General features: G+C 37.0%; 2 protein-coding genes across 3 annotated transcripts; both read left to right on the top strand.

The window, feature by feature from the left end:
* The first annotated feature begins 541 nt into the window (after window positions 1-541).
* On the top strand, window positions 542-4,211 carry LOC120015882. 2 transcript variants are annotated; one of them, XM_038868374.1, is made up of 5 exons: window positions 542-701; window positions 832-941; window positions 1,028-1,403; window positions 2,024-2,151; window positions 3,540-4,211. In XM_038868374.1, exons 2-5 carry the CDS (start codon window positions 858-860, stop codon window positions 3,972-3,974), a joined length of 1,023 nt encoding a protein of 340 aa, XP_038724302.1. In that variant the 5' UTR covers window positions 542-701; window positions 832-857; the 3' UTR covers window positions 3,975-4,211. The 2 variants fall into 2 exon arrangements, with proteins under 2 accessions (XP_038724302.1, XP_038724301.1); XM_038868373.1 differs by having other exon boundaries at window positions 543-701; window positions 818-941.
* Window positions 4,212-9,675: 5,464 nt separating this feature from the next.
* On the top strand, window positions 9,676-13,662 carry LOC120017070 (endoglucanase 6-like). The gene is made up of 9 exons (XM_038870132.1): window positions 9,676-10,227; window positions 10,316-10,528; window positions 10,629-10,829; window positions 11,455-11,544; window positions 11,632-11,796; window positions 11,882-12,166; window positions 12,258-12,606; window positions 12,722-12,784; window positions 12,909-13,662. Exons 1-9 carry the CDS (start codon window positions 10,024-10,026, stop codon window positions 13,205-13,207), a joined length of 1,869 nt encoding a protein of 622 aa, XP_038726060.1. The 5' UTR covers window positions 9,676-10,023; the 3' UTR covers window positions 13,208-13,662.
* The last annotated feature ends 523 nt before the right edge of the window (window positions 13,663-14,185 follow it).

Raw genomic sequence — 14,185 nt, 5'->3', positions numbered from 1 at the left:
GGAGCGAACCAGGCCCAACCCAACTAGGATGGATTAACTGGCCCAAAAAGTAGAAGCCCAATAACAAGTTCAATCTCATTCCGGCCCATTTATGATTTAACCACCACCACCACCAAGTGAACAAGGTGACCAGTCTATCCTAGGCCAGATTTATTTTGTTCCTTCTTAAATGGTTAAAGCATATTCCACTCTTGAGGTACAAAATAAGCTTCTTTTTTTGTTTTTGCTTTATTCCATGCCTATTTAAATTTTCAATGTGCAAAACTAATATGTTTTGTATTTTTAACTTTGTGACAATAATTAAGCTAACTATTTGTTTTACATTTCCTCCTAATTTCTCAATAAGTTTTAAGCTTAATTACTACAATAAGTGGTTCGATTCCAACAAAAAATATATTTCAGAATAGTATTTAAAAAAAAGTTGTAAGTTTAATTATTGCAATGCGCTTGCGGGTTTGATTTATAAAAATAAAAATCAAAAGAAGCTTAATTATTGCCAACCTCAAAAAAAAGGACAATAGGAGAGAAACAAAATGGACAAGCTGGTCAACGTCTTCTTCTTCGGGTCTGTCGTATATTTCTCTAAATTGAATTCTCGACTCTCGACTCTCTCAAACCCCTCTATTCTTGGAGTATACGAGAAACAGAGACCCCGAGCAGATGGGTTCTACAAGATAGAGAGAATCCACGCCGTCTTCTAGGTCAGTATCCTCCCAAGCTCCAGCCTCTCTTTCGCTCACTAGTTTACAAAATATGCTCTCTTTCCTTCAAACTCTACTTGTTTGACCCTTTGTTCTTACAAATTTATTGAATACAGTTGTCTTCTTGTAGTATAAAGAATTGGATCGATCTTAAACATGGAAATAAGAAGCTCTCTTTTGGTGGGTCTTTTTCTCTTACTAGTTCCACTCGCCATTGACTTGTGTGTCGCTGATTCCAAGGTAAACAACGGAGAACCGAATCTAGTTTATATTGTTTTAATCATTTTAATGGTATGCTCTTGTTAATTTTGGTTCTTGAAATTTAGGAAATTGTAAGGGGAAATGATGGATTGGATCCAAATTTGGATGATAAAGCCGCTTCTCACTTGACTCAAAAGTCAAATGAAGTTAATAAAGTAAAACAAACTGGGGGAGATCCAGTGAATACAACTAAGGATGCAACAAAGGAAGATATAAGTAACACCGGATCCAGTGTAGAAACTAAAGATGTGGAAAAGGGTAAAGGAGATGCAATCAAGAAATCTAAAGGTGGTGATGGAAAACCAATCAAGGAGGGGAAAGATGAAGCAGATTCGGGACTGGTAAAGAAGGACAGTTCTCAGAGTCAAGAATGCGATTCAGCTAATAACTGCACTGACGAGGAGAAGAAATTGGTTGCATGTTTGAGAGTACCTGGAAATGGTATGCTTTCGCTTCTTATTAAATCAATCTAATGTTGTTTGATCACCTGGAATGATGCATTGTTTTTGCTTCTTCTTTTTCAATGTTAGGCTCAACATTTTATCTTTGTTAAATTATTGAAAATGTGAGAAAATCTTCTTCGTTATTTAGGGGGGAAGAAGAGGAGAGGTGGGGGTTATGTACATCTCAGTATTTTCAAACCCCTCCTCCACTGCAGGAACCTTGTCTATTTTTTGCACAAAGTACTTAGAATTCAAATTAATGGGGTAAGAAATCGTGATAATAACAATAGTTCAACATTTAGTACTTTACGAGAAGTTACTTGCCGATAAGGAAAATAGTATTCAAAACAACTAAATTAATGTGTCTTTTTCAAGGGTGTAATGCAAGAGTGTTTGAATGCAGGGAATATGAATTTCTGGCAGATAGTCAAATTGTTAATTCCAGCAACTAGTAGCTAAGTGTGGCTCCACATCATTAGGTTGTCTTTTTTCTCGTATGAATCTAATTTGGTCTTCTGCTTTGAAAGAAGTTAACCTATGCCTGAAGTACAGTGTTTCTTTTTTGTATTATTTTCTTTACATGAAAATAATTTCTGATTTAATTTGATTTGGATCCAGATTCTCCGGGTCTATCACTTTTAATTCAAAACAAGGGGAAAGGTCCTCTCTCTGTTAAAATAGTTGCTTCTGATTTTGTTAAACTAGAGGAAACTGAAATCCAGCTTCAGGAGAAAGAAAACAAAAAGGTATGTTTATACATCACTAAATGGTTACTTGAAGCTTTTCGAAGAGCTTTAAGTCCAACATTTGCTAGTTTGTATCGTTAACCTGTCCTGGTTGCTCTTACTGCTCCTGTATGTGATTTTTTTTGGGTGGTGCGAAATAGGATGATAGTGAGACCATAATGATGTGTAATTCTTTTTAGCCTCTCCGTCACTCTCTGTTTTATGAAATGACTGTTATGCATATGTTCCTTTCGTACTTTCTTATTATCTGATCATCAATGTCATTGGGAAAGTCATAAGGAGGAGTGTGTGTTTAAGAGGAATCTGAACAAGGATGACCAATGAGAGTACTCACGCATATATTCATTGAAGTGTTGTTGTAGGGGCCTTCTCATTATTTTGATGAGCCTAAACAGATATCGCAACCTCGTTGATTCTGAAAACTTATGAGTGGTTCAGAATTTCCAGTTGTCTCTTGAAACTAATTCCTCACTGAAAGGTTTATCATTTTCAACCAACATATTTTCCTCTTGGACAATATCGTGCAAGGTCAAAGGCAGACCAGGAGTGATTCATGTCCATTTTATATCACAATTGATGCCCCTTTACTTTCACATGATCTTTGAATTTTTCAGGTCGTCCTTTTGTCGTAATTGATTTTTCTATGAGTTATGATGGTTTAAAGCTATATGAGAAGTAGCTCTACTCCACATGTGATGCATGTAAAACTGTATTTTGCCTTCAAATTTTCCAGTACATCTAAGGCCAAACCTGATAGGTGAATTATTAATACGTAGTAGTATAAATCAGGGCCCATCTCCAGTCCTAGAGGTGAAATGTGAATGGTTCTATCATGGGATCTGCACCATGACAGGAAGGCTAATGCAACCGCTTTTATTGATGGCCCACGCACAATACTCCTGTGACACAAAAATGTTCCAAAACAATTGCTTTTCTAAATTCCAAGATATTATTATCTGTTTACTGAATAGTAATGCTTGCCAAAATGCACCTCGACCCATTCCTCTGCCCACACTCGCTTAAGGGGGGAAATCCTCTAATGTGCTTTACCATGGTGGCACACGTCAGGAGCTCTTGACACACCTATGGGCCACTGCATTAACCCAACAGTTCAGAAAATTTTAGTTGGGATCTCAAACATATGTATTCATCCTTTTCTTTGATTTTATTAACAAGAATTCTGTTCTTGTGCATTCAACGATCTGGTACTTAGTTTTCTGATCATCTAATAAATTCTAATTATCTTCTTCAGTCGAGTTATCTTGAGGATTTATCCCTTTAACCTGATGTTGGTGTTTTTTTCGTTGTGAAATTTGTTTTAACAATGTGTTTGCATGATGTGACTGTTAGTACCCTTTTAGTGGTTTGTAACATAATCTTTGGTGCAGATGAAGGTTACCATTCAAGATGGAGGCACAGACAACTCAATAGTCTTATTAGCGGGAAATAGCCGATGCAGCCTCGATATAGGGGATCGGAACACTCCTAAGCGAACAAACATGAACTTTTCACTAATGCCTACGATTGCATTTTTATCGTTAGCCATATTTCTGATATTGGCATCTGGTTGGATGTGCATCACCTTTTATAGGAAGCGAGTCTCTAGCAACAGCTCAATTTATCATAGGCTAGACAAGGAGCTGCCCATTTCCAGCGTGGCAGCAAAAGCGGATATAGTTGATGATGGATGGGATAACGGTTGGGATGATAAGTGGGATGATGACGAGGAGGCGCCCAAGACACCCTCCGTGCCTCTCACTCCAAGCTTCGCATCTCCAGGCCTTGCTGCTCGACGGTTGACCAAGGACGGCTGGAGGGATTAGTTCTGAAATTTAGGGTTGGCATGAACAACCAAAGGTGGGGAAAACAGTAAAAAGACTCCTTACTAGTTCAGTTTTTTTTGTCTTAGTCTTTTGTAAGGTTTCTTTATGAGGATTGTTGCAAGTGAAATGCATAGGTGCGTATACAACTGAATATTTTTGACTCGGGGAGCGAGAATTATATTGGGTTGGGCCCTAAAGTATCACTAGTTCCGGGCTTGAGTTGGGCCTGGAAAATCACTGGCAACCTACTCAGTACTCACACTAATGGGCCATTCGTTGTCATGATTCATGAGTCATGATCACGATCACGATGTTGTCGGTGATCTGGTCTACCTTTTTTATTTATTTGCAGGAGAGCTGTACACAAACTTCTCACATTAATAATGTTCACTCATAAATCCAAACAAGGAAAACTAAACTAACAAGATTGAATGCATTCCTAGCAACTAAGAAGACTGCTTGGTAGTGGATAATGATGTTGGCATGATGGTAAGATGCATGGTAATCATGTTCGTTCGGCTATCATCTTCGAAGGTATGAGTTTATCTAACATGCGTAATTTGTGGGGGTAACATGTAAACTCGACAAGTTTACTCAGTGTGCACCCAAAAGGATAATAAAGTGTATGGATTTCATCGTGTGTATATATATATATCAATTCTCCTTGGGTAAACTAATGCACATTCTTAGACATTCTGATATACGAAGACAAAAAGGCATTATTTCAAATTATTCTTCTATTATGTCCTTTCTCTAAATTTACATGCCACCGAGCCTGAAAATTTTCTGTACTTAACCTAAACAGCTAGTGCAGGTGCAGCGGTGGTTAGGGGCATGTGAGGGGGAGTCTCATATGTTTGACACCTATTGGACCACATCTGGAAGGCACGTGCAGGGTGAAGGGTCAGGGAGAAAGCACACATGGGTGTGGGGCACGTGTAGTGTGTCAGACTGTACTCACATGACCGATATTAATGTAGCCTGAACAAATGACACGTGTCTCTATCCCGCCGGATTTATAGGACCATGAAATCGGCGTCGATTGCGATTAGAGAGCGTGGGAGTTTAGGGGTATGGGCGGGACCCACAGATCAACGTGAGATGCGGAGAGAAATGGTAAGTTTTATCTGCGTTTCAAATCCGCCGACGGAATCCGGCTCACGCATTTGGATTATGGACCGTTAAGGAACACGCATGGTTTTTGCTTATAAAATTGAGCGGGACCTTACAAGTAAACCATCTCTCATTAAAGTTCCAACTTTCATTGAAGATATTCACACATGGTTGGTTATGGGACACGCCCAATAATGCATGCTTACATACATACATTTATGATAATTTTACTTGTTTAGTTTATCGATTCTCGTAAATGTATTGAGCATGTACGATTTTATTTTTCAATGGATCGTCACACTTTATAATACTTGAATCCAAATAAATCAAACAATGTGCATGGGGCAAACAAATCGCAACACATATGTAAGTCAAATCACAAAAGAAACATGATAACCAACTTCATTGATTTCTTTTCTTCTTCAATTCCACATAAAATGGAGTGTGGGAGAAACAGTCCATCACTCCATGCGTACCATCGCGCTTTTCACTTTTTTTTTTATTTATAAACTTTATGCTATTCTGAATTCTATTCTCTCATTAAAAGTTGGGTGTCCCATTGCATGCGGAATAGGTGGCTAGGTACCATAATTCATTTGCTATGTAAAGAAACACGTGATCATAATTTACTTCTTTGATTTATTTAGGTTTGCCCTATTAATTAATTAATCAATCACACAGTATGTGGGTATATATATATATAGACACACATACGGACTTAAAATAAAAACCTAAAATGCGAACATATATTTTCATCGTTGTCATTCACTTATCTATACCCTCAAAAAGTTATTCATATTTTTATCTTTATTTTAAATACAGATAGGAAAATTCATATATATATATATATGTATATATATATAACTACTCATTTTATGTGTATGTTTTCTGAATAAATACCAACACAATAAAACAGCCCCAAACCAACACAAACAACAGTATATGTCAAAGGTCACACCATAAAATGACACTGACCAAACGGGATATACATATTAATTTACAAGCCCATGTGCTGCTGAAGCTCCTTCCAAACCCAATCAATGACGTGGGATGCCATGGAGTCATGGACACCATTGAAAAGAACAAGTTTGCTACTTGCGAAAAGCCCCCTTGAAGTTCCTGACTTTTCCTAAACAATTAACGACCCTCTATTGTGAGTTGTAACCTTTTCTTTCTAACCAAGGATTTCCAAAAGGAGGAGGCCCTTTGGATTAATTAACATGTCATTTTCGATGCTTTAGGTCCTCTTCAAACCTATCAATGTTTAGAGATAGTGATGTGCATGTTTAGGCACAATAAATTCTACATACTATCGGGGTTTCATTAATTTTGTCCAATAGGGATGTTTAATCAGTTGTGCTAGGTAGTTCATGAGAGTTCATGTTTCTTAAATGAAAATTTGAAACTTTTTAACTTTCACAATACATATTAGATTTTTAAAAAAAATTACATATTCAGAATCAGTGCATAAAAACTATTTCTGACAAGATCTATTGTCAGTGAGTTTTATCGGGTGAATCTTAATTCAATTATTTTTTTCAATGGAATTTTAAAAACAATAGATCCATAACTAAAACAATGAATTATAGACTATGCTTTAAAAAATAATGGAATCTATATCAAAATAAAAAAATTTGGACAATGAATTATGGGATAAAATAGTGGAATAAAATTACTTCATTGATTAAATTAATAGAATAAACATGTTGGGTTCCCATGAGCTACCAAGCTGATGGGTTACATGTCATTTTCAACGTTTAATTGGTACAACACATACCATTTTATCCTACGCACCACATATGTTAATGGTAAGTCGGTAATTGATAAATTTATCAATTCTTAAAACCTATTTAAAAAAGATAAGAAAAAAATGCATCAAGTAGCATTGTGCTTAATAGTCATTGTATGAGACTATAACACTTTCATCTTGTCTACAATACCAATAATAAAATTGATAGATTAATGAGAAGTATCATTGTGCTACATGTGAATAAGAAAAAAGACCTATCAATCGGAGAAAAAAAGAAAGGAGAATTCACATAACATTATTCCAACAATCTATAACAGAAAATCTTTCATTTCATTAATTTCTAATATTTTTAGTATTCGAAGTGTTTTAAACTCCACAGCAGAAAACCTAGAAGAAACAAGATAAATAAAAGATAAAAGACCATTATGGAAAGAGAGAATATAAGCCTGTAATCAATACCAACAAAGCATTTTGTTATGTAACAAACACTGCTTTAAAGTTAATGAAATTGCTACGAGTGATATATAAATGATAATACTAAAAATAATCAATGGTCTAGATTCAATTAGATTAATCTAATAGTCATAATTAAATAAAACTAAAAATAAAAATAATATTAATATATATTTAATATATATGTCGGTAATCGGGAAATTTACCGGTTTTGAACTTTGCTTACCGTTACCGTTATCGAAGTCATCGGTAAATTTACCTTACCGAACAATTGGTAACGGTATACCAGTCTTTTGCTATTTTCGGTAACCAATACGCCGGTAATGATATACCAATGGATAATTTACCATACCAGTAACAATTCTAATTTTATCATACGCACCATATATGTTCAAAAATATCAACTTCATTGACAAACTTATTTCAAAAATATGTTAGTGTATGATAAAATCATCAAGTATGATTTAACATCATTTTAAAAGTATCACCAAATACCAAACAATTTATTTGACAACTTATAAGCTAATTTATTTTTAATAGCTTATAAATTAATTTATTTTTTCCAATTACAAACACTGCCAACCAACCCATAAACAAAATTAGAATACATATTAGTGCTAAAACACTAGTGAGGTGGTTTTTGGCTTTTGTGGTCTAAAAGACTCTCAAGTCTCAACTAGTGGGCATGTGATGAAATTTTTAAAAAAGTGAACCTAACCCAACCATTCAACAAGCCAAAAGAAACAACAACAAAATTAAAGGCCTTCCCTTTCCCCACTAGAGGTAGAGGGGATTAATGATTTAATGCCCTTCAATACATGTACATACATACACCCTTTTTTGTTTGGTTTAATAAACACAGCATTGGGCTTTCACTGTTTCACATTACAAGTTAGTTAGCATTCATTGTGTGTTGGGGTTATAATTGCAACATTTATACCTCAAAACTAACTGCTTGGACCATCTCTTGATTCTCAAGATTCTCTCCTTCTTACCCATTTGTGATTTTTGTTCACATCAAGTGCACTCCACTTTTTTTAAAAACCACCGACTACCCCCGGTGGCCGTTGTTGGGAATTGCTGCCCGGTCTTCGGTGCCGTGGCCGTAAAATTACCGGTATTAGCCGGTTATTGCGGAGAGTTGTCGCTTTGACTTTGCCATCATGTCTCAAAGGAGTCCCGTTTAAAAAGATAAAATAAAAGGAAAAAGAGAAAGTGCAATGAGAAAGAGAAAGGAAGAAAAAAAAAAAAAAGAGATTGACCGTTGATTGCGGTTAGGAATAAAGAGCGCTCTGACATTGGGCCAAAACTTTTTGACCAATCCTCCACCTTGTTGTCGTTTTCCTTTTTCTTTTTTCAATAAAACATTTTTGAAATTATCTATTTTAATTGGAAATGAATAATAAAAGCACTAAATTACCAAAAGAGGACATTCCTCATACTAGATTTTACACGGGTGCCATGTACAGTAACATACTCTCTTTTTTCTTTCAAAATTGGTTGCTGGGAGTAGTGTCGGTGGGAATTACTATAAAATTAATTCCAGATGGAAATATTAATGATGGGGAGTGTGTGGATTGTCGGGTTTCTGAATCCTGGATTCAGGTCGATCCTCTCTGATGCTAATGTTTCCTCCTTCCAGGAACCACAAATGTAGCCAGCAAATGCTGCCACTTGTGAAACGCAGTGGATCTCTAAATTTAAGTTCCACAGTGGTTCTTAATTTACCTGTACCAGACAAATACTCCATATGAAAATGTTATTTATAAGTTTGGTAAGAATTGAATCTACCTACCATCTCTAAAGAGGGAAAAAAAAAACTATATCTTAAACACTAAATTATAAAACAAATTTATGTTACTGTTAGGGACTATAAGCTTGATGATGATGGTTCACTTGGTGCAATGTATATTGTTGTAAAGACATGTGGAAAGAATTGGTGACATTGGCCTAAATTTTATACTAGTACGTATAATTTTGTTTGAAGGATAAATTGTTCTTGCATTGACTGAAATGGAATTTACCATATCATTAGGGTCATTCCCATTTAAAGAGAAAAAAAATTGACATGGGTAAATGTAGATTTTAATATTGAATAAGGGTAGGACGGATTGCAAGTATTTCTTTTTTAATTTTTTTTGACTCTTCTTGCTTTGCTAATTCTCAAACTTGAAGGTTCTTTTTATTTTATTTTATTTTATTGGGCGAGGTCTCTTGCTGTAGAAGTATAAATCACTTTGTAATGTATATAAATAGATTAAACGTATGTGGTTAAATCATCAGAAAATTACACAGAATTCTACCAGAGGACTTCGTAAAAAGGTTTGAGTACATTAAATCCACACCGACCTTCCAGTGCAGAGCCGAAGGACAACCACATGCCTTTGTTCTTTTCTCAACCGTTTTCACTCCTCTTGAATAAAAAAAACAAGATTATTTCAATAATAATAATAATAATAGAAAAAGAATCCATTAATGAGTTCTGCCAATTTTTGGGCTCTTGGTAGCTTCCTTCCTTTCTCAATATATAGAGCCATAACTCCTTCCCCTAAAGCACTCCCCTGCTCTCTTTCCTCTTCCTCTCTGTTATCCTCTCACTTTTCTTGGTGAGTTTATCAGAACTTTTAACTGGTAAATCCTGCAGACATTGCCATTGTATTTTATAGCTTGTGTTTACAGATCAGGCTCTCTCTTTTTGTGGGTATACATATTTTGGGACTATTTTAGTTACTCATGGAGAAGTTCACGAGACTTATTTCAATGTCTCCTCTGCTTCTGCTTCTTTGCTTGCCTCTAGCGCTTGCTAGTCATGACTATGGCCAAGCACTCAGTAAGAGCATTCTCTTCTTTGAAGCCCAGAGATCTGGTTACCTCCCCCATGACCAGAGAGTCACTTGGAGAGCGAACTCTGGCTTGAATGATGGCAAAGCTAGTGGGGTAAGTCAAGATACCATTGCCACTACTTTTTCGTTTATAAATACCCAATTACGTATCTGATATGTTCAATTTTGATTTGAAATTGCAGGTGGATCTGGTTGGAGGGTACTATGATGCAGGTGACAATGTGAAGTTTGGGCTTCCCATGGCATTCACCATTACAATGATGTCATGGAGCATATTAGAGTATGGAGAACAACTTGCTCATACTGGTGAGCTTGGTCATGCCATGAATGCTGTTAAGTGGGGTACTGATTATCTCATTAAAGCTCACCCTGAACCAAATGTTTTCTATGGAGAGGTAACTTTATGCCCCATTTTGCCCTCTTTTGAATTATGAGTTATTTTCAACGTTCAGTCAAAATTAGAAAAAAAATGTGATTTTTTTGGCTCTTGGGTAGGTAGGAGATGGTAACACTGACCACTACTGCTGGCAAAGGCCGGAGGACATGACCACCGACAGGCGGGCTTACAGGATCGACCAGAACAATCCCGGGTCGGATCTTGCTGGCGAATCTGCAGCCGCCATGGCCGCTGCCTCCATGGTTTTCCGGCACTCTAACCCCGCCTACTCAGCCGAGCTTCTTCACCATGCCTTTCAGGTACACTCTATTCTTCCTTCACAAAATTGATTTAATTTGAGAAATTCCAAGAACAACGAACTTTGCACAGTCTAACCGTAGAACCAGCGTTCGCCGTCTGACTTAACTCGGCGCCGCTGGCTCAGAGTAACATGAACCACTGTAACTAATAACAGTCCGGTTTCAGTTTTAAGTATCTTTTATTTATTTTTTTTTATTTCTATCACGTGTAGCGTATCCTTACCGTACAAATTTCGATCTTAACCGTTCATGTGTGCGATCCAAATATAACGGGAATCACTTCGCTTGTCGCTTGTCATGTGACCACATTGTCGGTGGGCTAGCCCATTAGCGGCCCATCCGACTTTTAAATTTGATTAGAAGTTTCTGTTCCCAAGGTGTCCTTTTAATATCCACAGAATGGATTTAGGGTTCCGCAGTTCTTTAAATTGCACAATTCACAAAATATTAGACAAATTTTTAAAATAGAAATGCAAAAATATGTTATGAGGTGATACCTTCTAAACTATTGGATTGCAATTATAAGATTAAAAATTATAAACGAATTGCGGAATCCCAGATCCTTAAAAAATTACCACACATATGATTGACTAACAATTGATTTGATTGTGTGTTCTGTTTTCAGTTATTTGATTTTGCCGACAAATACAGGGGCAAATACGACAGCAGTATTACTGTTGCGCAGAAGTACTACCGATCCATCAGTGGCTACAATGTATGTGATTATGAATTAATTTTTAATACCTCTTAGTGTCAAAACTCCCAAAATTCGTTTCATTGATTCTTTTGGGATATTGTATAGGATGAGTTGCTATGGGCTGCTGCTTGGTTGTACCAAGCATCTAATAACCAATATTACTTGGAGTACCTTGGAAGTAATGGTGATTCAATGGGTGGAACTGCTTGGTCCATGACCGAGTTTGGTTGGGATGTCAAGTATGCTGGGGTTCAAACTCTTGTTGCCAAGGTATCCATGAAGTACATTACTAGTTTAAATGGCTTGAGCTAATTTGGCTTGATGGAGTGTGTAATTGCTTCTTTTTTTTATGCAGTTCTTGATGCAAGGCAAAGCTGGTGATCATGCACCAGTCTTTGAAAGGTACCAACAAAAGGCTGAATCTTTCATGTGTGGCTGCTTGGGGAAAGGCAACAAGAATGTTCAGAAGACTCCTGGTGGTCTAATTTTCCGCCAGAGATGGAACAATATGCAGTTTGTCACGAGTGCCTCCTTCCTCACGACGGTCTACTCTGACTATCTCACATCCGCTGGTAGATCATTGAGGTGTGCTGCTAGCAATGTTGCACCATCTGAACTCCTTGGCTTTGCAAAGTCTCAGGTAAACGCTTCAACTATTAATTTGATCGATATAAGTTTTACGTTTGATCAAGAGTATATATTCTCATGTTATTGAATTGTAATATATTTAGGTGGATTACATTCTTGGAGACAACCCAAGAGCCACTAGTTACATGGTGGGCTATGGAAACAACTACCCGCAACAAGTTCACCACCGGGCATCCTCGATTGTTTCCGTTAAGCATAATCCATCATTTGTCAGCTGCAGAGGAGGTTATGCCACTTGGTTCAGCAGGAAAGCGAGTGATCCCAATGTTCTCACTGGCGCTCTTGTTGGCGGGCCAGATGCTTATGACAACTTTGCTGATGAAAGGGACAATTATGAGCAAACAGAACCTGCAACCTACAACAATGCTCCTCTCCTCGGTATATTGGCACGACTTGGTGGTGGTCATAGCGGTTATAATCAACTCCTTCCAGGTATCTGTTGCATCTCCTCCACATTCTAAGCTTTTTGTCTCTTTAGTTTTTCTAATGGGTTTAGATAGGCATTTCTATGTGGCATAATGATTGTGATCATTGTTATGTTTTACAGTGGTTTTTCCAGCTCCTACCAAACCAGTGGCAGCACCGCAACCTAAAGTGACTCCTGCTCCAGGTATTCTTTGGGTTCCTTTGATGATAATTTTTCGTCGATATAATCTGTTGTTTCATTATCTAATGTGCACTCATGGGAAGCTATTTAAATTGAACATTGGCCTAAATGAGAGTTTCTTTTGCAGCTTCATCTTCTGTCCCAATTGCAGTTGAGCAGAAAATGACAACTTCATGGAATGACAAGGGAAAACCTTTTTACCGATATTCCACGGTGGTAACTAACAATTCTGGTAGGACTTTGAAGGATCTCAAGCTCTCAATATCCAAGCTTTATGGTCCTCTATGGGGCCTCAACAAGTCTGGAAATGTCTATGGTTTACCAACATGGCTCAACTCTTTACCTGCTGGGAAGAGTCTTGAGTTCGTCTACATCCACTCCGCCTCTGCTGCAGATGTCTCAGTTTCCAGCTACACTTTGGGCTAGAAAGTGAGGAAAATCAGCTAAATCGGACTGGTAATATAAGAATTGTGCATATAAAATGCAGAGTGAAGGGTCTTTTTCGTTTATTTGTCCTCCTTTTCGTATTTCAACCCGTTGGTTTGGTATCTGATTAGGTTTTTAGATGATAGAAGGTCAGAAATAAAATTGGGGGATGAAAGGAGTGAAGAGACCATTTGAAAAGAAGTGCTCATCCTCTTTCTCCTCCAATATACCGTTTATACAGATAGATATGGAAGAGAGAGTGGGAGCTGAGAAGTAAAAAAGTAATGACTTCTCAGTAGTTTGCAAGGAGAACCTTTTTCATTCTTCTTTTGTATTTCAGAGGATCAAGCTCTTGTGTATCTTTCTTTTGTGCTGTGATGTTGTAGTCTTTGCAACATTCTATATATGTTTCCCAATATGAATATAGTTTTTGAAATGACATTGTGTTACTCTGCCTTGTTCCTTCTTTGAACCTCTCATATTCCTGCAAAATGTGTGAAATACCAGTTATTCTGGTTTGATTCAAAGCTGCCTTGCTGGGAAGCGTGAGGTGCCCGATTGAAATCTGTAGAGAAAATGATGCAGGTGTGTCTTGTGTGTGCTGGCAGTAAAGCTTTGAGTACGCACTTCATGTGTTCGATCTACTGCCTGTGAGATTGCATCACTAACTTCCTCAATTGGTTACAGAATTCATCCTTCCAATCGAAAACAACTTGTCCGTCCATTCATCGACCTACTCTTTCACAATATATATTTTTCCACCACCAAAGCCAAAGTGGAGAGAAAAAGTTACTATGGTTAAAAAGGCTTTAAGTAATTTGGTCTCAAATTTCACAAAATCAATGTTACATCCCCTCAATTTATACATTTTTCACATGAAAAATGCATGACAATTTTAAATCGTCGGATTTTTGTTTGAACAAAAAATATCACTAGACTCGTGAAATTCAAAAAAAAAATAAAAATCTCAGTGTGCCT

The sequence above is a fragment of the Tripterygium wilfordii genome, chromosome 15, assembly GCF_013401445.1.
Source record: "Tripterygium wilfordii isolate XIE 37 chromosome 15, ASM1340144v1, whole genome shotgun sequence".
In the NCBI taxonomy this organism is placed as follows: Eukaryota; Viridiplantae; Streptophyta; class Magnoliopsida; order Celastrales; family Celastraceae; genus Tripterygium; species Tripterygium wilfordii.
Note: the sequence above shows the minus strand (reverse complement) of the source record. Positions and strands in the feature narration are given on the sequence as shown.